At 38.7% G+C, this 25,729-nt stretch overlaps 1 protein-coding gene across 26 annotated transcripts in view; it reads right to left on the bottom strand.

The window, feature by feature from the left end:
• Nucleotides 1-25,729, bottom strand: part of Eif4g3 (eukaryotic translation initiation factor 4 gamma 3) — a 294,828-nt gene that overhangs the window by 10,346 nt on the left and 258,753 nt on the right. For 16 of the 26 annotated variants that reach the window (XM_058571093.1, XM_058571091.1, XM_058571090.1 and 13 more), the window contains 7 exons: nt 20,387-20,504; nt 17,887-18,107; nt 16,244-16,362; nt 12,054-12,226; nt 6,209-6,334; nt 4,920-5,001; nt 2,822-2,920 (listed from right to left, as the gene is read on the bottom strand). In XM_058571093.1, the coding sequence (XP_058427076.1) occupies nt 2,822-2,920; nt 4,920-5,001; nt 6,209-6,334; nt 12,054-12,226; nt 16,244-16,362; nt 17,887-18,107; nt 20,387-20,504 (938 nt within the window). The remainder of the gene's footprint in view (nt 1-2,821; nt 2,921-4,919; nt 5,002-6,208; nt 6,335-12,053; nt 12,227-16,243; nt 16,363-17,886; nt 18,108-20,386; nt 20,505-25,729) is intronic. The other 10 variants (XM_058571076.1, XM_058571079.1, XM_058571086.1 and 7 more) reach the window with 1 other exon arrangement.

The raw sequence follows: 25,729 nt of genomic DNA, 5'->3' as shown, positions 1-25,729 counted from the left end.
GTTTGGCTTTAAATTCTTAAAATACCTCCAGACCATTCTGAATCCAAGTGTGAAAATGATCCGATAAACTGTTTAACTCTTAGGTAGTTCTAAAAAAGTTCCGTAAACCAGGCATTAGTGGTACACACCACAGTTCCAACTACTCAGAAGGCTGAGAGAGGAAGATTACTTGAGACCCGGAGTTTGGGGCCAGACTGGGCAATACTATTTCTTTAACAACAAGTCTATAATCAAAATTACTGGTGCCAGGTGGGGTTGTCCACACCTGTAATCCCAGCCACTTAGGACACAGAAGCAGGAGGATTGCATGGTTGAGGTTAGCCTCTGTAATTTAGTAAGACCAGGTCTCCAAAAAAAAAAAAAAAAAGGCAGGGTCTATAGCTCAGGTAGCTCAGCAGTAAAAGTAAAGCATCCCCGGGTTCAATTCCCAGCACCATCCATCCAAAATTAGTGACTTTTTAAGGAAGAAGGCAACAAACTGTACTGTAAAGTTTTCTTTAGTTTTTATTTTTTACTTTTGAGACACTGTCTCGCTACATTGCTTAGTCTAGCCTTGCACTTGCAATCCTCCTGCTTCAGCCTCTCTTGTGGCTGGGATTACAGGAGTGTGCCACAACACCCAGCTAGTTTTTGTATTCACTTTTTAAAAAACCTCTTCAGTTGTTCTGATTAGTGGTTTCTTGATTGCTCATTTGGGAGATTCCCTCTCTTTTATATAGAGATATTTTATACTCTGATTGATAGATAATTTCATTACCTCAAGTCATTGGAGTCTAAATCTACCACTTTCTGCTTATTTATTTGATCTCACTCATGGTGACTCATTTCACTGTACACTACATGAACTCTACAAGGGTTAAGCCATATATTAGGTAATGTGTATTTGTGGGGGGATAAAAAGTGTGGGGGCAGGGGCTGGGGATGTGGCTCCTGCAGTAGCACGCTCCCCTGGCATGGGTGCGGCCCAGGTTCGATCCTCAGCACCACATACAAACAAAGATGTTGTGTCTGCTGAAAACTAAAATGTAAATAAAATATTAAAAAAAAAAAGTATGGGGGCAGACCAATGTTAAGGATGTTTTCTCTAAAGAGCACTGTGGCTTGCTCTTTCTAGAGCCACGGTAATGCTGAACTGAACCAATTCAGCTTCTTCCACAATCTCTGGCATTTGTTCTTCGGGCAACATGGTATTCACATGTGCTTACTGCTCAGAATTCAGGTTTCCTCTCTGGCTTTTCCCTCCCCTCCTCTTATTTTTAATCTCTTGAAAGAGAATTTGTCTACTTTCTGGGAGCCCAAAAGTGCATCCAAAATTGTGCTTTCCACAGGTTCCTACTGTTTGGCAGTAGCTCCTCCATTTATTTCAACAACCCAAATGAAAGCTACCTACCAACCCAAATGAAAGCTACCATGGCAAACTAGTACGCTGTCTTTACCCACAACAATATACTTACTTTACTGTTTTTTGAACTAGGGATTGAACTCAGAGGTGCTCTACCACAGAGTTATACCCCCATTGCATTATATCCAAGAACAGGTCTTGCTATATTGCCCAGGCTAGCCTCAAAATCCTGGGCTCAAATGATCCTTCTGCCATAGCCGCCTGAGTAGCTGGGACTGCAGGTGTGTTTCATTATGCCCAGCTTGATACATTTATTTTAAGGTCATCTTCTGATTACTTTCTTATTCTTTTTTACCTATAGTGATTTTTTTCTTCTTACTGCTGATTTATTACCTTCCTTAGCTTTAGTCTTCCTCAAGTGTTCAACTACTTTGACTTGCAAGATCATTTTGAGAGAGTTTTGTTTTCTTTCTCTCTCATCTTCCTTGGTCTAACAGTTTTATAGTTGCCTCTACCCAGACCACTCTCCCTTCTCCCAAATTACTTGTTTAGGGCCAGACTAAATCAATCCTGCAGTCCTCTACCTTGTAGATTTCTGGATCCAGTTATCAAGATTGCAGGCAGGCCAGCTTACGATACTAGTGCTATGATTGTTTCCACTTTCTTGAAATTATTTATTTGTGAAGTTTCAAGAAGTAGACCTATCTCCAGGCCTCTATCTGGTAAAGGGCATTCTAGTTCCCATTACCAAAAGAGTAATTTCATGCTTCTTCTGCCTTTCCCAGGCCCAGAGCTCAGTACACCTAGATCTTCTTTAGTACTATCACCCTGGTTTACTTATCAGTTTCATTTCAGGTTCTTAGAGATATGGTACTGGAGATTGAAAACAGGGGTGCTACCTCCTCAGTCCTTTTTATTCTGTCTTTGAGAAAGGGTCTCATTAAGTTGCTTAGGGCTTCAAATTGCTAAGGCTGGCCTTGAACTTGTGATCTTTCTGTATAGCTGGACTCTAGATGTGTGCCACTGCGCCTGGCTATTTAGCTCATTTTCTAAGTGTGTCTGTCTTTTAAAATTTCTCCATACCTTTTATCTTTCCTCTAATGACTGTACAGTTTGAGAGTGCCCTTAAAACATGTACTTAAGATGATATCTTAACTAAGATTATTATTTTGATCTAATCTTAATACCAGAATACTAATGAAATTATCTTCCTTTCCTCTATGAAACAGACCAACTGCTATCATATGGAAGACAGTCCTGGGGCAGTGGCACATGCCTACAATCCCAGCAGCTTGGGAGACTAAGGCAGAAGGATCACAAGTTCAAAAGCCTCAGCAACTTAGCGAGGCAACTTAACAAGATCCTGTCTCAAAATAAAAAATAAAAAGGGCTGGGAATACGGCTCAGTGATTAAGCCCCACTGGGTTCAATCTCTGGTACAAACAACAACAAAAAGATATAAGTCTTGTTCTTACCCACCTGCTCCAAGAGAAAATTATGTACATCTTCCCCTTCAGGTAAAAAGTCCTTCCAGCTGAGATCAGCCTCCCTCCATAAGGCGCCCACTTTCTTATGGCTCTAAAAGAGAGATAAATCCAATCCATTAATTTTTACATTGGAAGTAGAAGAAGGAGGAAAAAAAAAGCTTGCTTGAGGTCAAGGACGTAGAACCCTAAAGAGTGAAAAATGAGCCAAGTACAGTGGTGCATGGGAATAATCCTAGTGATTTGGGAGGTTAAGTCAGGCGAATCTCAAGTTCAATGCCAACCTGGCAACTTGACAAGATCCTATCTCACAATCTAATTTAAAAGGGGTGGCAGATGTAGCTCAGTGGTAGAGTACTCCTGGGATCAATCCCTAGGATCTTAAAAAAAAAAAAAAAAAGTGAAATGAAAACCTTTCCTTATTAATATGACATTAATCTCTTAGGATTCTTGAGTTTCAAAATAAGAGGTCTGAATGTATACAAATATAATGGTGAATATGTGAAGTATAGTTATTTAGATTCAATAATTTATTTATCAGATGACTAATTTGGGAAACATTAAACTGGTATTTGGGATTTATTAATATGACCATCAAAGAGTCTAATACATGCAGGTTTATAAATTTAACACTGTCTGTTTTCTAGATGGAAAGATGGCTCTGTACATGTACCTGCTTTTAGAGCCACTCACAAGCCACACTGGAATCCCTCTCTACTGCAGATCAGATTTATACTTCCTGTTATAAGAGGCACCTGTTGCTCCTGAAGTAGGCATAAGAAGTGTTTTGTGGGCAAGGAGTGCAAGGTTGAGCCCAAGAAACAATAGAGCAAAGCTGTTATCAGCTGGAAAAACATGAGGAGGTGCAAGCCCACTGCCTGGACAGAGACTACGATAAAGGAAAATGTTTTGAGGTTGCAGCTGGCATCTAAGAAGATGTATAAATTATTCCATAGAGTAAATAGGCCAAGGTCCAGCTGATAACCTGATACAGCCAGGATTTGAAATCGGGCTCTCTGGCTCAGAGTTTATGGTTTAAGAAAATATGGTTTAATTTATAAGTAGAAATTTGTTTTCTTTTTATAAAAATAAAAGTTAAGAAGAGTTTGAGTTTTAAATAAAGACTATAGCCAAGGAGGGAATTACAAACATAAAAACTACAGAGTTCAGTAAAATAAAAAATTTTAGCATCATTAACTAAAGAATATTATTAATAGAAATAATCAGCAGAGCCAGGCTATTTAGTGCATCTGTCTATGAATAACTACTACACAAATGGGGTACAGAAGAACTTCTGCAGGTTCAGAGTGAGATGAACGTTGACTTAAAAAAAAAAAAAAAAAAAAGAAAAACCTCAGTGTCTGTGAAACTCTGTAATCAAACATACCAATATCTCTGGCTTGGGTTTGAGTACATTAGAAATCACTGCAGAATGTTCATTTGTGAGTTCTGTTTTGTTTTGACATCTCTCTTCCAAGACATTTCATCCCCCTTTGGATGCCACAACACATCCTTCAGCCTCTTTGACCTCTAATAGAGCACCTCCACATGCTTTTGAAATAATTAGTTTAGATATATCCATCTCCCTCTCTAGTTTAATCTTAGTAGACTGAGAGCCAAGCAGACAGCTTTGCAGAGAATAACCATGCACTCACTACATATTTAACTAAAGTGAATTTAAGAAATTCACCATCCTGCAGAGTCTTTTTTACCAATTCTTTTTAATCAGACTTGTATCCAAATGACCCAAAAGTTAACAAAACTAATCATTCTACGAATCCTATCTTACTCTAAAAGCAGAGCAGTTTTCATTGAAAAATTACCAACCACAAATAAAATATATCTTAAGATTCTTTAGAACTATACTAAATCTAGTTAGGATTAGAAAATTCTTTCCCAAGACATTGGTAAACAAAAGGACAATACACCTCTGAAGGAAACAAGGTTGAAGCAGAGCCCTCACTTTGTTCAAAGGCTAAAAGGAAATGGAACTATTTGTACACTGAGACCTGAGGTGTTCACAGAAAACACACGATCAAGATCACTGCCCTTTCTAACATGCTATTGAGTCTGACACTCAGTTGAACACTCACCATTTGTTTGCATAGAAGGTGCAATATTTCAGAAAGCAAGACCCCAGCTCTTCCAACAGGAAGTAAAGGTTTGCTAAATTCTCTGTAAAAGATAGGAGCAGTGATTAAGTACCTCTGAAGAAATTCTCCGGGCTAAAGTAGTAGGCAAAAATGTGTGTCAAACAAATAGACACTTTGTAACCTAAATAAAAGTCAGCAGGGTCAAAGCTCTAGGACTGCTCCAAGTCCTTTTCAGCAGAAGGCTTTTGGAGACTTTAGGGTCACCTTATGCTTCCTGGAGAAGCAGAAAAGGGATGTTAGAATTTCTGGGTTTTGTCTTTTTCTTTAGCCACTTTAGTGACGGAAGGAAGCAACACAAAGATCAATCTCACTTAGTAATCTATTTACATAAGTTCCACTTCAAGCTGAAAGTGGAGAAGTACCTTTGTAGGTAATGGAATTGTGAAGCTTAGTTATAAAGTATTGTAAAAAGAAAAGCTTTTCTTAAGAATATGGATGAAATAGAAAGGGACCAATTATTTTAGTCTGAATTAGTATTTCCCAAACTGCATTCCATAGGATAGCAATGATTCCAGTAATTCCTCAAAGTAAAGGATTCTTTCATTGATTATGTGAGGTAATGCTGAATTAAACAAAGCTAAATCATTTTTATTGTTTTGTTTTATTATAGGATTCTCATACATACACTTGAATTATGTGCCGCAATACATATACTTTGTGCATCTCCAAAAAGAAAAAAAAAAAAAAAGGGGGGGTATGCTGCGGTGGGGACATACACAACAGTATGCGGAATCAGATTTTCATATATCAACAGTTTGTGGGGGAAATACTAGTGTTTTTAAGAACAGAAGTACTGGTCTATATAATGCAGTATCCATTCCCCCCACACATGCAAATCTAGCAATACTTTTATTATAACCATGAACATGTACTATGCAGGTACCAGTATGACAAACTACAATGTAAATTCTGACAACAACTGAAACAATGACAGACACAACAGCCAGATTAACATTAAGCTTCTAGAAGCAATCATCTTCCAGTGACATGACTGGAGCATTATCAATAACCACTGCTACCTGCAATGGACCACAGGGCTATCATATCCTCAATCTGTCTCTAGTGTAAATCTAGTAAAATCTTCAAAATAAAATTAGAAGTCTAAAAGAGTCACAGGCTGTATCTAAGAGTCTCCAGAGCCACTAATGGGACAATATTATGCTAGAAAGTCAGCAGGTGAGTTCTCTGTCAGTTTAACTTGATATACATCCAAAATAAATATAACTTACATGATAACTTCTCTCATAGAGATTCCACCTTCTTTTAACATGGGGGTCACCAGTTCAGCAAGGTATAACCAAATATGGGGAATATCAATGGCCATGTCATCTGCCAATTCCAAGGTTTCTAAAAAACTGAAAAAGAACAGGAAAAAAAAAAATCAATACAAATATAATTCAAAAGTTAAAATTAAATAAAGAGACCAAAAATCAGTCACTCAACAAATACATATCAAGCACCTGCTATGTCAGGCACTGGTCTGGCCATAAAGTGACTGATAAACAAACTGCCATTCTTAAAGAACTTATACTGGTGTGCAGGAGAAAAGGAACAGAACAGACAAAAGGAGACTTGTGACAGGGCTAATGCTCTCAAGAGCATGAACCAAAAATACTTCTGTATGGAGGTGACATTTGAAAGATTTTAATAATGAAACAGAGATAGTTGTATATAAAGTCCTGGGTGAAGGGCTATCCAATTAATCTCATACCTTAAAGTTAACATTATACCCTCTATGTCAGTCAGAAGCACCAACTAAACATTGCAATGCAGGCCAGGCACAAAGAGAAAGAAAGACAAAAATCCTTGCCCTGGAGGACCTTATGACAGGAAAACTGGATGGATATAAGAGAGTCTGATATTACTAACATTATCATCCTCATAACTGTTGTACTGCAAAAGAAAAGCTAATGGTTTTAGATTTTTATGATATAAATATTTCCTAATGTGAAGTAAAATAATTGGGAATCAAACATGAAACTTAGGAAAGTCAAATACAATACATAAGCAGCCTTCTTCGGGCTGAAAATAACAGCTATTCACTCAGAAGTGTAAATAATTCAAGTCTTTGTTAACTGTGTGAATACAGCACTATTTAAAATTATAAAAACAGAGGTGAAGGGGACACGCACATGATTGTATGGCACACGGGAGGAATGAATGAAGAGGTCAAGAGCTGGCCGTATTTTGAATTCATATTCTTTCCGAGCTCTAAATTTGCACATGCCTTTTCACTGCAGTTCTAGCTTCTAGCCAGAATATGCCACTCAGCTTAGAAGGCTACACAGGATTAAAATTTTTCACTTAAAAAGAGCTCCCACTACAAGGTAGGGTCACCTCTCTTGAGCCGTTATTTCAAAACAATATATAGCTCAGCCACATCATCTAACTCGGTTTCAGGAATCCTTACTGTCAACTTACTGACCTCACCACTTGCAATTATTTGACACCAATTTTCTATGCAGCAGACACTTGGTTGTTCTCATTATATGCACACTTTTCAGCTGTTAATGTACCACTTATGGAACATCTTCAGGCAGGATTCCAGGATTTCTGGGTTAATCACTTGATCCTGCCACATCATTCTGTGGGCTCTAGATTAAGCTATTTAATATACCCAAGAGATAACTGTAGCCATTCTGTCCTTTCAACAGTGTATCAATTATGACCATCTCACATCATAAGTGAAAGATAAGATACTCATATTCTTGCCTTAGTTTTGTATCTATCCTCCTCACTTTTATAGGAGTACCAGGGATTAAATACAGGGGTGCTCAACCACTGAGCCATGTCCCCAGCTCTTCTGGTTTTTCATTTTGAGACAGGGTCTTGCTAAGTTGTTGAGGCAGGCCTTGAACTTGGGATCTCTTGCCTCAACCTCCCCAGCTGCTGGGACTACAGTACTGAGCAGTTTTCTATTTTTCATCAATGGAAGTTTATAGAATACAATTAGTGGTTAAAAACATAATCCTGATAAGAAACTTTTTTTTTTTTTTGTTAAACAAAGGATTTCCACGGAACAGAGCTGTGGGACTTTCTTTTTTAATGTTTGTAGTCACTAAGTCCTTTTGCATGATTTAAAAAAAAATCCTAGGTATGCAGATGCTCTACGTAATTATCTTTGTATAATACATATCTTCTGTGGGCTGAAGAAATGAAATAGAGCTACACCACATCTTTGTCTCTTGGTATGCAGTGACCAGCATATCCACTGTGCTGCACATGAGAAAACCAGTTCCATTTCTATCAACAAGTAACAAATTTGCCAAAAAGTAAATTAAAAAAAATTTCCATGTATAGCCAGGTGTCATGATACATATCTGTAATCCTAGTAACTTGAGAGGCTGAGAAAGGAAAATCACAATTTTGAGGCTAGTCTGAGACCCTGTGTTGAAAAATAAGGGGTGGGGAGGTGGCTTGGGTGAAGCACCTCTGGGTTCAATTGTCAGTACTGCAAAACAAAAGAAAGTCCCATTTAAAATAAATAAATAAATAAATATATATATACACACACACACACACACACACACATATATTTATTTTAGTTGTTGATGGACTTTTATTTTATTTATGTATATGTGGTGCTGAGAGTTGAACCCAGTGCCTCACACATGGTAGGCAAGTGCTCCACCACTGGGCTTCAACCTCAACCCCCATTTATAACAGCAACAACAACAACAAAAATATTTAGGTGTAAATTTAACCAAGGAGGTAAAAGATGTATCTGCACAACGCAAACTTTAAAACACTAATGAAAGTAACTAAAGAAAATTAATAGATGGAAAGATATCTCAAATTCATGGATTAGAAGAATTAAAAACTGTTAAAATGTCCAGACCAGACCAGACCAGCCAATATGGTAATCCCTGTCAAAATTCCAATGTCATTAAAAATAGAAAAAAATAATTCTTTTTTTTTCATATTTATTTTTTAGTTATAGAGGGACACAATACCTTTATTTTATTTATTTATTTTTATGTGGTGCTAAGAATTGAACCTAGGCCCTTGCACACGTTATGCGAGTGCTCTACTGCTGAACCACAACACCAGCCCTAGAAAAAAGAATTCTTTTTTTTTTTTTTTAATATTTTTAGTTGTATTTGACACAATACCTTTATTTTATTTATTTATTGTGGTGCTGAGGATCCAACCCAGGGCCTTGCATGCTAGGCGAGCACTCTACCACTGACCCACAACCCCAGCCCCAAGAATTCTTAAATTTGTATAAAACCACGAAAGACCCCAAAAATTATCAGGGAGGCATAACACTCCCTGATTTCAAAACATATTGTAAAGCAAATGCAATCAAACAGCATGGAAGTGACAAAACTGATGGAATAGGAAAGAAAACCCAGAAATAAACCAGTACACTAATGTATAGTAACCTACCTACCTATATACCTAATTTGTTTCATGAAGTATTTAGATTCAAGTCCTGAAAATTCCCAAAGGATGGCTTGATGTAATCTTTGTGGAAATTTTATATACAGCAACTACTATACTCAGTTATATGGAATCTTTTAGGAAAATTCCAAAGAAGCTAATCTAAGGCTTACTTATAAAGCCTATATGAAACTTCTATTTCAGGACACTATTAGTAGTACATGCCCTGAAGGGAACATTAGATGATATTATCAGGACCGGGACCAGACACCTGGAGTTTTCTGCTCTCCCATGCTTCCCAGGTCATCCCTGGGGTGGAGAGTTGGGCAGAAACTGCTTCCTTGACTGCTCAGAAATTGACATCTCAGCAGCAGCACCCAAAGGACCTAATCTCAGATGATCCTGAATAATATTCTGAAAGAACAGAGATCTTCTGGGTGTTGGAAGTGTCTGTGGCTCCTATGAAATGACCTATCTGAACAGTATGGACTTTGCAATTCTGAGCTTCTTGCAAGAAGGTTCTTGATGAATAATGACATGGGGGGCTATCCTTTTGTTTCCATCTTAGGAAAAGGTAGGTGCTATATTGTCAAATATATCTCCACAACTTGCACAGACTTGATTTAAAGATAAGGTAAGGTCTAGCTAATTATCAAAGATGAGGCCTGGATCCACCACAATGAAGGAAGCAATGATGTAAAATGATGAAGTGATTTGCTGAGACACAGAAATATTGATCTCATTTACCATCTAAATAAAAGGTGGTAGTTGTGGTAGTTATTCTAAGCAGCAGCAATAGTACTGCCACTAATGAGAGTGTAAACACCATATCTGATGACAGTTTTCTTTCAGGAAATCACCAAAAGGGAAATGCAACTGTCTGAAATCCTAGAAATTAAATGAGTATTTTGCAAGTTCAGTTATAACCTGGAAATAGACTACACTTCCTAGATGTGAAGGAACTTCTGACTATTGTCAGAAGAAACAGAACACAGTGAACAGTAATCTAGCACTCCCATTTCCAGAAAGTCTGGGGAACAAATGTAAATCATTACAAAGTGATATAGAAAGATTCCATTACTGTGAATTTTAGGAGCTTGTATCTATTTTTAGGTTGGCTGGGATCAGAGACCTTAGTTTGATTTTAAGAGTGAAGGTGCCTTCATTTGCTCTTACTTGCTGTTTACTGCAGCAAAGCACAGATTTCTCTCATAAAACTGGGACGTCATTCTGGCTTTGCTAAAGTTTCTTACTAAGTTAACTGATTCAAATGGCCTTAATCTAGGCCCTTAATTTATATAAACCCAGCTTATTGCTGAAAGATAATTTCTTAATGATCCTGGGACAATTATGAATTTTCTCGGGCCTCAAGGACAATGTCATCATTGTTTTCAAAAATTAACTACTCCTAAGAACATTCAACATGGTATTTAATAGTTACATTCTAAGAGATTAATCATATCTGAAATGACAACAGAAAGGTACAAAGAGGCATTTCATCATATATGAATTTAATTTGGAAGAATGAGCTGGGCAAAAAAGTTTTACAAGTAATTCATACCACCATCAGTCAATGTAAGATGGTAGATTCGAGTTTGATCTCTAGACCTAAAGAGAATGGATATCTGACAGCGCTGGACGTGATTCTATGCTTATATTTGGTGCAAAATTTGGTAACCAAAAATCAAAACAAATTTTTTTATGATATGAAATTTTTTTCTAACTTATACATACATAGGTATGTACTTATTTATTATACATAACCAGGGATTGAACCCAGGTTGCTTAACCACTTAGCTACATCCCCAGCCCTTTTCAAATTTTGAGACAGGGCCTCACTAAGTTGTGAAAGCTGGCTTTGAACTTGCAATCCTCCTGCCTCAGCCTCCCATGTCACTGGGATTTCAGGTGTGCATGACCATGTATAGCTTGAACATTGATTTAAAAATCTCACCCAGGGTAAGATTCTGTGGCTGAGTCACAAAGAACGTAACCTGTGCATTTTATGGTGAAGGTGCACCATAATATGCCAGAACTTGCTCAAATGGGGATACAACGCTAAAGACAGCCAAATCTCACCAACAGTCACTGGTTAGAATTAAAGTGAAGTCAACCTGTAACAGTGTAAATCATTAAGAAAATGGAGTTACATTGCTATGGGGCTACTGCGGAGAGCACTTTCTGGTCCAAATAGCCATGGTTTACTAAAAGGATAAGGTTTAAAGTCAATTTTCCAGAATTTTTCTCACAAAGTAAACTCAAAGAATAAGCAGGTTTACATGTAAATGAGATGATTAAGAGCTCAGAGTTTCCCTGAGGCTAAGGTCAGCTTCAATACTGACATCATGATGCAGGTCTAACAATAAACACAGAAAAATCAGAAGATAACTGTACAAGTACAATCTACAAAATAGCATCAAATCAAGCAATGTATGATCAATATATTATATTGGCTCAACATACTACAGTGGACACGATTTTCATGTATGGAAAAAGAAGGCTAGTTACTGAATGGTACTCTTTTTTTAAAAATTATTTTTATTAGTTATTATGGACCTTTTATTTATTTATTTATTTATTTTTAATATGTGGTGCTGAGAATTGAACCAGTGACTCACATGCTAGGCCAGCGCTCTACCACAGAGCCACAACCCCAGTCCCCTGAATGGTACTCTTGAGGAGGATACTGACCCTTTGAAAAAGTCCTGTTTGCTGAGTTTTTCTGACTGTACCAGCTGATAAAGCAACTGGCCCATGTGATCCCTGGTGATCTGGCTTCTCTCGAGGGTGGACTCCACTCCCGTTCTCACGAAAACATGTAGCAGGCCCTGGGCGCTCAGCTCTTCCACACACTGCATGGCTTCCTGTTCAAATAGCAAATAAAGGCTTGCTCCAAAATCTGGTGTTAAACAACCTTAAAATCTTTTGCTTATGATAAAATCAGTAGAAATCTGTGTTAACAAGACAGTTTTTGAAGTTAAGTTTTTGCTTGTTTAAAGTCCAGTAAAAGGTAGACTGATATAGGCAGGTTAGTCATATTAATGAGAAAACTGGGTATGATGGCATGCATCCGTATAGTCCCAACTCCTTGGGAGGCAGAAACAGGAAAATCACTGGAGCCCAGGAGTTTGAGGCCAGCCTGGACAACATAGGGAGATCCTGGCAGGTGTATGGGTGTCTGCGTTTATGGGTGTGTGTGTATGTGTGTGTGAGAGAGAGATCTTCAAAAGGCTAACATTTGTAGGTTAATAATTTTATTCAAAAAACAATCAGAAGATCAGAGCCCAAACAGGTACCTGTTTTCTGATCATTTTAGAAACTGAAAATGGTATATTATGACACTGAAATTCAATGCCATGATTTGAAGGCCTCAACATGGCAGCCCAGATACCTTGGCTGGGACTGTTAAGACATTCCCCATCTCCATGAAAGAGGTCTTCCTCTTAGGAATGCTAAACTTCAGTGATATGATTAGGTTAAGTGCTAAAGTCCTTGGAGGAGGTTTCTGTGCGAGGCTCTGTTAACCGGTGCTTACTGTGGAAATGATCTGGCCAGCTTAATATCTTTGGTCTGGGGAATGAAAGCCTGACAGCCAGGCTGCTCCATCACCAGCATTAACTCCCTACTCTTAGCCAGAGCAGCTCTGTTGCTACTCTGGTCCAAAATCTCTTGGTTTGACTTCTGCAAAAAGTAGCTCCTCTTGGAAGCTACATGTGCAAAGGGAAGTAAAGGAAGTAAGGCTCCTCTGGGTATCTCAGTGGGACTGCTCTCTTTCCCTTCTGTTACTTTATACCTCCTCTGTTCTTACCTAAAAAAATTTCAAAACTACAGAAAAATTAAGAGTAACCCAGTGTAAAACTATGTGTCTTCACTTTGATTTAGATAAAAATATCATCTAATATACAGGACATTTCAAATTTCCATAATTGTCCCCAAATGTCCAAATAGCTTCTTGTTGTTGAGAACCAACATTCCATGCCATGATGTCTCTTTAGACTCTAGTAATCTAAAGCAGACTCCCCTTCTCTTTTTCGTTTATTTATTTATTTTTTGAGTGGTGTTGGGGATCGAACCCAGGGCCTTATACATGTGAGGTGAACACTCTGCCAACTGAGCTATATCCCCAGGCCCCTCCACCCGAAACTCTTTTTTGTCTTTTCATGATACTGGTATTTCTGTAGCATTCAGGGCAGCTGTTGTGTTGCTGTTGGTGTTTCAAGTGCTCATTATCCTTGTTGGGTTTTTGCCTCATTTTAACCTCATCAACATCATTACAATTACTTTTCGGGAAAAGGTGGAATAAATTTAAGTATTTAATTTTCCATATATACCCTATGTGTCCCCCAGCAGGAAGAGTCAGTTCTCCATAAAGGGTCAACCAATTGTATTATAGCAATTCACAACCTTGCCTGCTATCTTCTTTTCTCATGATTTGTTTCTTCTTGTCTCTGAGCTCTCAGTAGAAGTAACACCTCCTATAGTCTTCTGATTATCTCCCCATTGGATATCATACCACCTAGTTTTAGTTCTCTGTACTGAAACACTGTTTTTCTTTTTGTAACTACGGCTTACTTATTCCTGACCTATTTTTAGGGTCAGTCTTGTTTGTGTCTCTGCACTAGAATGTAAGTCCACAGAAGCAGATGATATTATTTGTTGTATGTACTATGCAAATTTCAGGTAGTATCCCCGAAAATGTGGGAGTCTTGACAAATGACGGTTTGATTCCTGGCTCTGCCTCTTACTTATATGTGACTTAAGGAGTAGAACAATCTTTTAGCCTGTGCTTTCTATCAAAAGGTTACAAGGAGAAATGTATATAAAAAATATATAGGAAAGCACTTGGCACATTGACAGGCATAAAATAAAGGTTCAATAATATTAATTTATGGCACTTATGAAGAGGATCACAGACAAAAAAAACCCCTCTTAGGATGCACTCTATAATTCTTTAGCCTGACATAGTAATACCCTAAAGGGGATGAGATAAAGCATATTTTGGGCTCTGAAGCTCAAGTTTGGCTTTTAATCGGCTGCTTATTAGCAGTAAGATCTTGAGCAAATGACTTTTATGTCTATGCATCTCAGCTTTCTTATCTGTAAAAACAGGCATTATAATATCAACTTTGAATACATAAACTAATACATATAAAATATGTAGAACAGCACAGAGTAAGTTTCAATAAATGTAGAATATTATTACTCGGTTCTTAGAGCCACTCTGCAGGTACAACTGCCTCTAGTATACTGCAAAATAGAATTCTGAAGTTGTAACTAACTCTGTCCCCTTCATACTGCAGACCTGGCTGGGGCTCATGATCCTCCAAAGGGTATTCTTGTGCACCTAAGTGTTCGTGAGGTTATCTTCTTCCTGTACTTGCATTTCACCACAGGGTCATCTTTAAAATTGTCACTCACTAACTTTGTACATCCATCAAATTATGTCTGAAGACAATCTCCACTGCTTTATCCCTTTCTGTACTTGCTTCACACTGTCCATAGCTATTCAACTTGCTCTTAAGTCTTTCACATTTCCCTACTTCCATGCAAGAAAAAGAGCTGTGTTGCCAGCTTACGAGAACACTCTCATTAGCCAGGAAGTTAGCTAATAAAATACAGTACATCAGGTACATTCTTTAGCTCTTTTTCAATTAATCTTCACTTATGGTGCTGCGTGTCCAAGGGTTTCTGCAAAATAGTCCTATCTTACTCATCATCAAAAACTTCTCCCTTCTTCTGAGCTGGGCTATAGATAACCAAGGTAATTTTTTTGGGGGGGTACTGGAGAGTGAACCCAGGGGGTGCTGAACCACATTCCCAGCCCCCTTTTGTTTTATTTTGAGACACCATCTTGCTAAATTGCTGAGGCTGGCTTTGAACGTTTAATCCCAACGTGCTGGGATTAAAGGTATGTGCCACAAAGCCTGGCTAACCAATGTGATTTATGTATATTGAAAGCAGATAATGATTATATTGTTAAGAATTCAAGTATCTTTAGTATTTTTGATAATGCCAAAGCAAAAGTAGTTAATATATCTGATATATTTTAACAGACAATTTAAAAAAATATTTATATTTTTAATTATAGGTGATACTGCTATATGTGATGCTAAGGATTGAACCCAGGCCTCATGCATGCTAGGCAAGCGCTCTACCTTTGAGCCACAACCCAGCACAACAGACAATTTTAACAAAAAAAGCCTTTCCAGACTTCAGAGCACCAAACTAGAGTCCAATATATGATCTCCTAAGACCTTACAATTTAAATAACTGTGGCGTTACCTGTATATGATCTGTCTCCATCAACAGACTACAGAGCACACGATGCCAGGCAACATCTATTTTGCTCACTACCATCTTAAAATGAACACAGGGGGAAGGTAAGGGCTAAAGAGGGACACATTGAAAGCCATGACTATAAATGTCTCATTTAGGCCATCAGACCTTGGAACATCACTTGCCCCTTTGTGTTTCAGTTTTTCAGTTACGAAACAAAGAAAAATAATGCCAGCCATATTTCAGGGTTAACATGGGAATGTTTAAACAACTATAGCAAGTATAATTGGGTGTAAGAAATACCTTACAATGATTGTGTATTGTTTTTGCTCATTAACACCAAAGTCAATTTGTTTTTCCCTGGTTTAGACTGGATTGGCACCTGTCTTCTCCCCAACCACCCCACATTGTGAACTACAGAATTAATTTGAAAGACAATACTTGGCAGAATGCATCAGAGTTAAGCACAATGAACCATGTAGAATTTAGATCACTCAGTCTAAGTCTTATCAGTCACAATGACATCTGATTTAGACCAAGTTACTAAACATGGTTGTCACAGGGCTTTGTCCTGCTGCTTTCTTTCTTATTTAAATCTCATTTACCTTAAAATCATTAATGTGTAGAAATTCATCAATGATAGATTTGGACTTTCTCTCCATCTCCTCTTCTGACAATACAGGCCTGTCAGGGGCTGACACTGTTGACATTTCTGGTTTCACTGCTAATGAGATTTTAAAAAGTGAGAAAATAAAAAGGACAAAAATTACCATATTAAAGTGATATTATTTCTATGTTGTTACACTGTTTTTTCAATACATTTAATAGATGTAAGTATGATGAAGCAAGATAATGTAAAAACAATTCAGAAAGTTTTGACATAGATATGCACTAAATAACTTCATAATTTATACCAATAATCAATAAGATTTAGGCATATTATACACCTTTAGAGTCAACGAGTTTCTCTGTTCCTTTCTGTATTTTGACTCTTCTACACTGTTTCCATGAGGAGCACAAAATACCTTCAGAATTCACATAGGCTAGGGTTGTGCTGACCACAGCTCTAACCACACTGGCCTATGGCATTTACTGGAACATGCCATGGCTTCTCCTACTACAACTCTGCGCAGGGTACTCCTACTATCTGTTCCATAGCTGTCCTTTCTTGTAAACCTGTTTCATTCCTATTGGTCCCTCTGCCCTGATTCCAGATTGGTCTCTTGTTAATTTCTCTCAAAGAACTACATTCCTTTCCTTTGTAAAGGTTTTCTCAGTTGTACCGTACTTCTGTGCAGATCAGCTATGTCACATTACTCACTGCACATACATATTTTCATTTCTTATCCTATTATGTTCCCAAAGTAAATAATTAAAGCCTGTTCTCAATTGGAAGAAGAAATTTCAATTTGCCTCTAAAGTCTATTTAAATAGACTGGTTAAAAGGAACAATTTAAATAGTCAAACAAAATTAAAAGCCATATTAATGGTATAAGCAACTAGTGTTATTTCATAGTTAAGATTGAGAAAATGCCAAAAAATTTCTTTAAATTATTTTTAATTACTGTTATCATCATTGTCATGCTGTCTAATACCTTTCGAAAACTTTGTTATTTATGAGGTAAAGTTCTAAGTATTTTTATATATTACCTTCTCATTTCATCTGCAATAACCCTATAGAGTTAAGGTAGATACACTTAACCCCATTTAACAAATGAGAAAACTGAAACACAGGTTAAATACATGAAGTGACGTTTATACTATCACCTGAGTAAATCTTTAAGCATACACATGCTAAACGCATCCAACCCACAGAAGGTGCCAGGGCAGATGATGGCAACAAAGCACAATCTGACACCTTCCCTTCCCTTTCCTTACAGTTGCTTAACAAAGTAAAATCTTTTACATGCTCGAGGGCATTACACGGCCATGTCACTCTAATAGCAGTGCAAGGGAGGGTGCTGAAGAGACTCCTGAGGAATTCAGATTGCTTAACATACAGAACCCTGTCACCATAACATTTAACAGAGAAGGGGAAATCTGAAGACTTCTCAGCAAAGACATACTAGGGAATGAGAATGGTGTTACAGAACGATGGAGTGGTCCTGTCATTGTCAAGGCGCAGGCACTTGTGCTGCTCTGGTATGCAGATTCTGAATTCTGCTCAGGCACAAAGTCTCCTTTATGGTTTTCCTCCCAAATTTAAGGCTATATCTTTCTCTATTCTTGTCCCTAGAAAGTCTCTAACCTGACTCCCTGGTTCTGTTTCGGTCGGCCTCGGTGCTGTTTCTCTCCAGGTCCACGCCTCCTGTTAGCTGCTTCACGGTCTCCAGCATCTCCCTCCGCTGCTCTTCCTGAGACTGATTGTCTAACAGGTCTTTACTGCTGCCGCCCCTCATGAATGTGTTTGGACGAGCTGTTGCAGGTGGCAGGGGCTTATCATTCTTCTCCCTGCCCATGCTTCCACGACTTAAAAGGCAAAACAACACTTTTTAAAAGAAAGACAACCCTCTCTCCTTTATATCCAACTTATCAAATGACACTGAAGGCATGAAAAATAACATTCCACAGGTAACTAGATGCATTAAGTACAAATTATATTTCAAAGTAGAAATTTTTGAATGAATAAGTAAAACCCAGAATGCTTTGAAGGAAATATTTATTAAGGTATTTTATTAAAGTTTTGTCCTCTAAGGGTAAAAGGGACATACTTAGAATTTTTAATTTTCCTTTTCGGTGCCAGGTATTTAACCCAGAGCCTTGAGATAACTAAACACGTACTCTACCATTGAACTATAACTCTACCTACTTAAAACTATTAAATGACAATGGCAACTCCTTATTTTGTTCTTAAAAACTGTTTTTAGAAAGAAAGACAGTGATAAAAAGCAAGAGAATAGTGAATGAAAGGGAAACAAATGTCCTAAGAACAAGAAATCACTATTTTAGAAACTATATGATGATACTTTATTTCTCCAGAAACATGGAAATTATTAAGAACCAAGTAGAGGGGACTGGGGATGTGGCTCAGGTGGTAGTGCGCTCGCCTAGCATGCGTGAGGCACTGGGTTCGATTCTCAGCACCACGTAAAAATAAAATAAAGATATTGTGTCTACCTAAAACTAAAAATAAATAAATTAAAAAAGAACCAAGTAGAAGTAGGCTTTGAACAGCCACAGGCATATACTTTATTCATTTTAAGACAGAATGCGCATATTGCCCTAGTCTTTTTTAAAACAAACAAACAAACAAACAAAAAACACAATGGTTCTATTTTGAGGAGTGGAGGAGGACTGGAGAGTCAACTCAGGGGTGCTTTACCACTGGGCAACTTCTCAAACCTTTTACTTTTTACTTTGAGACAGGGTCTCATTAAGTTACTGAGACTGGCTTCAAACTAGTGATCCTCCTGTCTCAGCCTCTCCAGTCATTGAGATTACAGGTGTACACCACCTCCTTAGTACTGGAACTACAAGTGTGTACCACTGTACTCACTCAACTTTTTCTTTTCTTTTCTTAGACAATTCTAAAGAGCTGCAACAACAGTTCACAGACATGACAGTTCAAAAGCAGTGAAGTAAATATGAAAAAAGAGACTCAGGGTAGACAAAGATCTAACCACTATGAAAGAATATACACAAGTACTTAAAAAGAAAAGCCATCAAAAACTTATGACAGAGCAAACAGCCAACAAATGCCTCAATAGCAGATGACAATCTGAGTTCTCCTGAAAAGTTGGCAGGTGCTAAGAATACTTTGTTTCAGAAGCCCAGGGAATGAGTAAGATAGTTAGGAGGTTTACCTAATCAAACTGTAGTAATTAATTTTTCTAAAAAAGTATTGGAAGTTTAAAGAAATTTCAACTTTGAAAGTGCATGTATCAAAAATTCTATTCTCCTATCACAATACCATAGGTCCCCAATCACGCTATGGAAACCAGCCAATAGAATACGTGACTATGTAAACTAGCCAACAACAACAAAAAAGTAGAAAGATAGCAGAATATGCATAGAGACAAGTGAAAGCTAAAGGACAATCTCACATAATTTGAACAGTGCAACAGAAGTGTATGGGTGGGATGTCATGTCACATTATTCAACAACATCCAGGAGTAGTAATTTGGCAAGCCCTAGACATGCCTCCAGGGCTCTTTGGTGTGCGTGTGTGTGTGTGTGTGTGTGTGTGGGGGGGGGTATTAAGGAGCAAACTCTTAGTTATCTGTCAGAAAACTTATACTCTTCTGCCCCATCACATCCCAAACCCAATACCTAATTTTGTTCCTACTTTAAAATCATAGTGTGTGGTAGCACATGCTTGTAATCCCAGCGGCTCAGGCAAGAGGATCACAAGTTAGAGGCCAGCTTCAGCAACTTCTCAGGGCCTTAAGCAACTTAGTGAGACCCTGTTTCAAAATAAAAAATAAAAAGGGCTGGGGATGTGGCTAAGTGGTTAAAAACCCCTAAGTTTAATCCCCTGTATAAAAAAAACAAAACAAAACTCCCATATTTTTATATATACACATATACACACACGTATGTGTGTGTGTGTGTGTGTGTATATATATATATATATATATATATATATATATATATATATATATATAGTGTGTGAGAAAAGTAAAAGAAATCAACTTTAGGTATGATAGGAAGATATTCATAGGGTTACCATCATAATTCACATATATATGAGAGACAGACATATGGGAAGAAGGACAGCCTTGAATAAACACGTAAAGTGGAATTCTCACCTGGTTAAAGCCCTTCGGGAATCAAACTCTAAAGATGTGTTTGACGTGGACCCTGATGGGGCTGGAGGTTGCAGAGCAGAGAATCTGTTTAAACTGGAAGCACTTGACCGTAAGGCATCTGTAGGTATTAAGATTTTAGAAAAAGGTACAAACACATGACTAAAATGCAAATACTCATTAACCTGCCTTCCTGGGCTGGGCCCAAGAAGGAATTTCTTTGTTTTTTTCCATTCTTAAGAGATGGATCTCTATGTTATCGACTGGTCTCAAACTCTTGTGCAAAAGGGATTCTCCTGCCTCAGTGTCCCCAGTAGCTGAGGCTACAGGTGAGAAACACTATACCTGGAATGAGAACACGAATTTCTAACAGGTTCAGGAGATGCTAATCTCCTGGTACATCTACTTGTGAGAACTAAAGCAATGGAGGAAATTTGTATGTAAATAGTGTTTAAAAACATTTGTTCATTAGAAGCATCTGCACCTTTAAAAAATGTAAATTATCCTTATAGGGCACAAGGATGCTTATGGTAAATAGCAAGAAGGAGGCAGGCAAATGTAAACCAAAATACTGCAATTAAACAAAGTGCATACAAATGCTATGATCCCATTTATGTAAAATCATGCATGTGTGTTTAAATGAATTGTAACATTTTAAAATTTTTTAAAAAGTTAAGTGAAAGTTCTTAGTAGGAAGAATATATGAGAAGGTTAACATTTTAGCTTTTCTTTGGACTTCCTTAGATAGCAGTCATGTTTGTGATGGTTCAAACATTTTTAGTTAAAAAGGTCATGGCTGTTGGGGCTGGGGTTGTGGCTCAGTGGTAGAGCACTTGCCTAGCATGTGTGAGGCCCTGGGTTCGATCCTCGGCACCACATAAAAGTAAATAAAAATAAAGGTATTATGTCCATCTATAACTACCAAATTAAAAAAAAAATTCATAGCTGACAAAAACTGATTTTTGATAGAAATTTAAAAAATATTTTAAGCTTTTCTTTATAAACTCCTTTAAATTAAATGTTTCTATGAATTAACACTCTTTTTCAACATAATGAGTTTCCCTTTTAACTTGGGGCCCCAGTAATATCTGTAACTAGACTGAACTGTGAACAACAACAAAGGACCCTAACAGATTTAATTCCTAACCACTTAGCTAAACTGATAGGAGAAATAAGTTCTGATATTCTATAGCACAGTAGAAAAACTGTGGTTGACAATGGTTAATTAACATTTCAAACAGCTACTAGAAGTTTTCTGAATGTTCCCCAAATAAAGAAAAATACACATCTGAGCTGATAAATATGCCATAAATATTACCCTATCTTATCATTATTCATAATATGTGTGTCTGAAATGCACACTATATCCCATAAATATGTATAATTACTGTTGTCTATCAAAAATAGAAGTATATGGGGCTGGGGATGTGGCTCAAGCGGTAACGCGCTCGCCTGGCATGCGTGCAGCCCGGGTTCGATCCTCAGCACCACATACAAAAGAACGTGTTGTATCTGCCGAAAAATAAAATTAAATAAGAGAGGGAACTGTGACCATGCACAGAGCAGGCCCAGCGGCCTGCTGAGGGGTAGAGCCGCCCCCCACCCCTCGCGCCTGCCAGGTAGGGGAACTGTGACCACGGACAGAGCAGGCCCAGCGGCCTGCTGAGGGGCAGAGCCACCCCCCACCCCACGCCCCTGCCAGGTGACCACCGACAGAAAAGGCCCAGTGGCCCGCGGTGGGACAGAGCTTCCAATCACTCCTGCAAGGTAGGCAGGCCTGCGACCCACCTGCAGAAGAGGAGCAGCGGCCTGCTGAGAGGCAGAGCCGCCCCCTCCCCCTGCACCGGCAAGGTAGAGGGAACTGTGACCACGCACAGAGCAGGCCCAGCGGCCTGCTGAGGGGCAGAGCCGCCCCCCACCCCCCGCGCCTGCCAGGTAGGTGGAACTGTGACCACGGACAGAAAAGGCACAGTGGCCCGTGGCGGGACAGAGCTTCCAATCACTCCTGCAAGGTAGGCGGGCCTGCGACCCACCTGCAGAAGAGGAGCAGCGGCCTGCTGAGAGGCAGAGCCGCCCCCTCCCCCTGCACCGGCAAGGTAGAGGGAACTGTGACCACGCACAGAGCAGGCCCAACGGCCTGCTGAGGGGCAGAGCCACCCCCCACCCCCCGCGCCTGCCAGGTAGGTGGAACTGTGACCACCCACAGAGCAGGCCGAGTGGCCCGCGGCAGGACAGAGCTTCCAATCACTCCTGCAAGGTAGGCGGGCCTGCGACCCACTGGCAGAAGAGGAGCAGCGGCCTGCTGAGAGGCAGAGCCGCCCCCTCCCCCTGCACCGGCAAGGTAGAGGGAACTGTGACCACGCACAGAGCAGGCCCAGGGGCCTGCTGGGGGGCAGAGCCGCCCCCCACCCCCCGCGCCTGCCAGGTAGGTGGAACTGTGACCACCATCAGAACAGGCCAGACCTGCAACCGAGAGACAGAACAGGCCCAGTGGCCTGAGGAAGGGTAGAGCCGCCCCCCCCCCCCCGCACCTGCAAGGTAGGCGGACCTGCGACCCACTGGCAGTACAGCCCCAGAGGCCTGCAGAGGGGCAGTGCCGCTGCCTGCACCTGCAAAGTAGACAGAACTGTGACCACCCACAGAACAAGCCTAGCGGCCCGCAGAGGGACAGAGCCGCCGCCCGCGCCTGCGAGGGAGACTTTGCAACTATACAAGACCAATATAAATATATAGGGGGAAAATTCAATAGCACAACAGTTTCACTAAGTAGAAAGGAACGCGAACAGTATGAAGAGACAAGGAAAGAAAGGACCACAAGCAATGCAGGTCAACTCAACGTTAGAAGAGGTAATAGCTGCAGCAGATGGAATGTCAGATAAAGAATTCAGGATATACATGCTTCAGATGATCTGGAGTCTCAAGGAAGACATCAGACAGCAAAATCAGACAATGAAAGATCACTTCAACAATGAATTACATAAACAAATCCAAGAAGCAAAAGATCAACTACACAGGGAAATAGAGGTTATAAAAAACAAACAAACAGAAATCCTAGAAATGCAGGAAGCAATAAGCCAACTTAAAAACTCAATTGAGAATACTACCAGCAGAGTAGAACACTTAGAAGACAGAACATCAGACAATGAAGATAAAGTATTTCAACTTGAAAAGAACATAGACAGCTCAGCAAGACTGTTAAGAAACCATGAGCAGAACATCCAAGAAATATGGGATAACATCAAGAGACCAAATTTAAGAGTCATTGGGATACAGGAAGGGACAGAGTTTCAAACCAAAGGATTGAGCAATCTATTCAATGAAATAATACGAGAAAACTTCCCAGACTTGAAGAATGAGACAGAACCCCAAATCCTAGAAGCCTACAGGACGCCGAATGTGCAAAATCATAAGAGACCCACACCTAGACACATTATAATGAAGATGCCCAACATACAGAATAAGGAGAGAATTTTAAAAGCTACAAGAGAAAGGAAGCAGATCACATTTAGGGGTAAGCCAATCAGGATAACAGCTGATCTTTCAACACAGACTCTGAAAGCTAGAAGATCCTGGAATAACATATTTCAAACACTGAAAGAAAATGGCTTCCAACCAAGAATTGTGTTTCCAGCGAAATTAAGCTTCAGGATGGAAGATGAAATTAAAACCTTCCACGATAAACAAAAGTTAAAAGAATTTGCAGCTAGAAAACCATCTCTTCAAAACATCCTTGGCAAAACATTACAGGAAGAGGAAATGGAAAATAACAATGAAAACCAACAGTGGGAGGTAGGACACTAAAGGGGGGAAAATAATCAAAGAGGAAAACAAACCATGTTTAGTAACATAAATAAACAAATATGGCTGGAAGAACAACCCATATCTCAATAATAACCCTAAATGTTAATGGCTTAAACTCACCAATCAAGAGACACAGGCTAGTAGAATGGGTCACAAAACAAGACCCAACAATATGCTGCCTACAGGAGACGCATTTGATAGGAAAAGACATACATAGGCTGAAGGTGAAAGGTTGGGAAAAATCATATCACTCATATGGACTTCGGAAACAAGCAGGAGTATCCATACTCATATCAAATAAAATAGATTTCAAGCCAAAGTTAATCAAAAGGGATAAAGAGGGATACTACATACTGCTCAAGGGAACCATACACCAACAAGACATAACAATCATAAATATATATGCCCCAAACAATGGTGCAGCTATGTTCATCAAACAAACTCTTCTCAAGTTCAAGAGTCTAATAGACCACCATACAATAATCATGGGAGACTTCAACACACCTCTATCACCACTGGACAGATCTTCCAAACAAAAGTTGAATAAGGAAACTATAGAACTCAATAACACAATTAATAACCTAGACTTAATTGACATATATAGAGTATACCACCCAACATCAAGCAGTTACACTTTTTTCTCAGCAGCACATGGATCCTTCTCAAAAATAGATCATATATTATGTCACAGGGAAACTCTTAGACAATATAAAGGAGTAGAGATAATACCATGCATCCTATCTGATCATAATGGAATGGAACTGAAAATCAACGATAAAAGAAGGAAGGGAAAAGAATACATCACTTGGAGAATGAACAATAGGTTACTGAATGATCAATGGGTTATAGAAGACATCAAGGAAGAAATTAAAAAATTCTTAGAGATTAATGAAAACACAGACACAACATATCGGAATCTATGGGACACATTGAAAGCAGTTCTAAGAGGAAAATTCATTGCTTGGAGTTCATTCCTTAAAAAAAGAAAAAACCAACAAATAAATGATCTCATACTTCATCTCAAAATCCTAGAAAAAGAAGAGCAAAACAACAGCAAAAGAAGTAGAAGGCAAGAAATAATTAAAATCAGAGCTGAAATTAATGAAATCGAAACAAAAGAAACAATTGAAAAAATTGACAAAACTAAAAGTTGGTTCTTTGAAAAAATAAACAAAATCGACAGACCCTTAGCCATGCTAGCGAAGAGAGAGAACTCAAATTACTAACATACGGGATGAAAGAGGCAATATCACAACAGACACTTCAGAAATACAGAAGATAATCAAAAATTATTTTGAATCCTTATACTCCAATAAATTAGAAGATAGTGAAGGCATAGATAAATTTCTTAAGTCATATGATCTGCCCAGATTGAGTCAGGAGGATATAGACAACCTAAACAGACCAATATCAATTGAGGAAATAGAAGAAACCATCAAAAGACTACCAACTAAGAAAAGCCCAGGACCAGATGGGTATACAGCAGAGTTTTACAAAACCTTTAAAGAGGAACTAATACCAATACTTTTCAAGCTACTTCGGGAA

Source organism: Marmota monax, unplaced genomic scaffold (genome assembly GCF_021218885.2).
Source record: "Marmota monax isolate L192 unplaced genomic scaffold, Marmota_monax_Labrador192_F-V1.1 WCK01_AAM20220418_F8-fsc00008, whole genome shotgun sequence".
NCBI classification, from domain to species: Eukaryota; Metazoa; Chordata; class Mammalia; order Rodentia; family Sciuridae; genus Marmota; species Marmota monax.
This window is presented reverse-complemented; position numbering and strand designations above follow the sequence as displayed.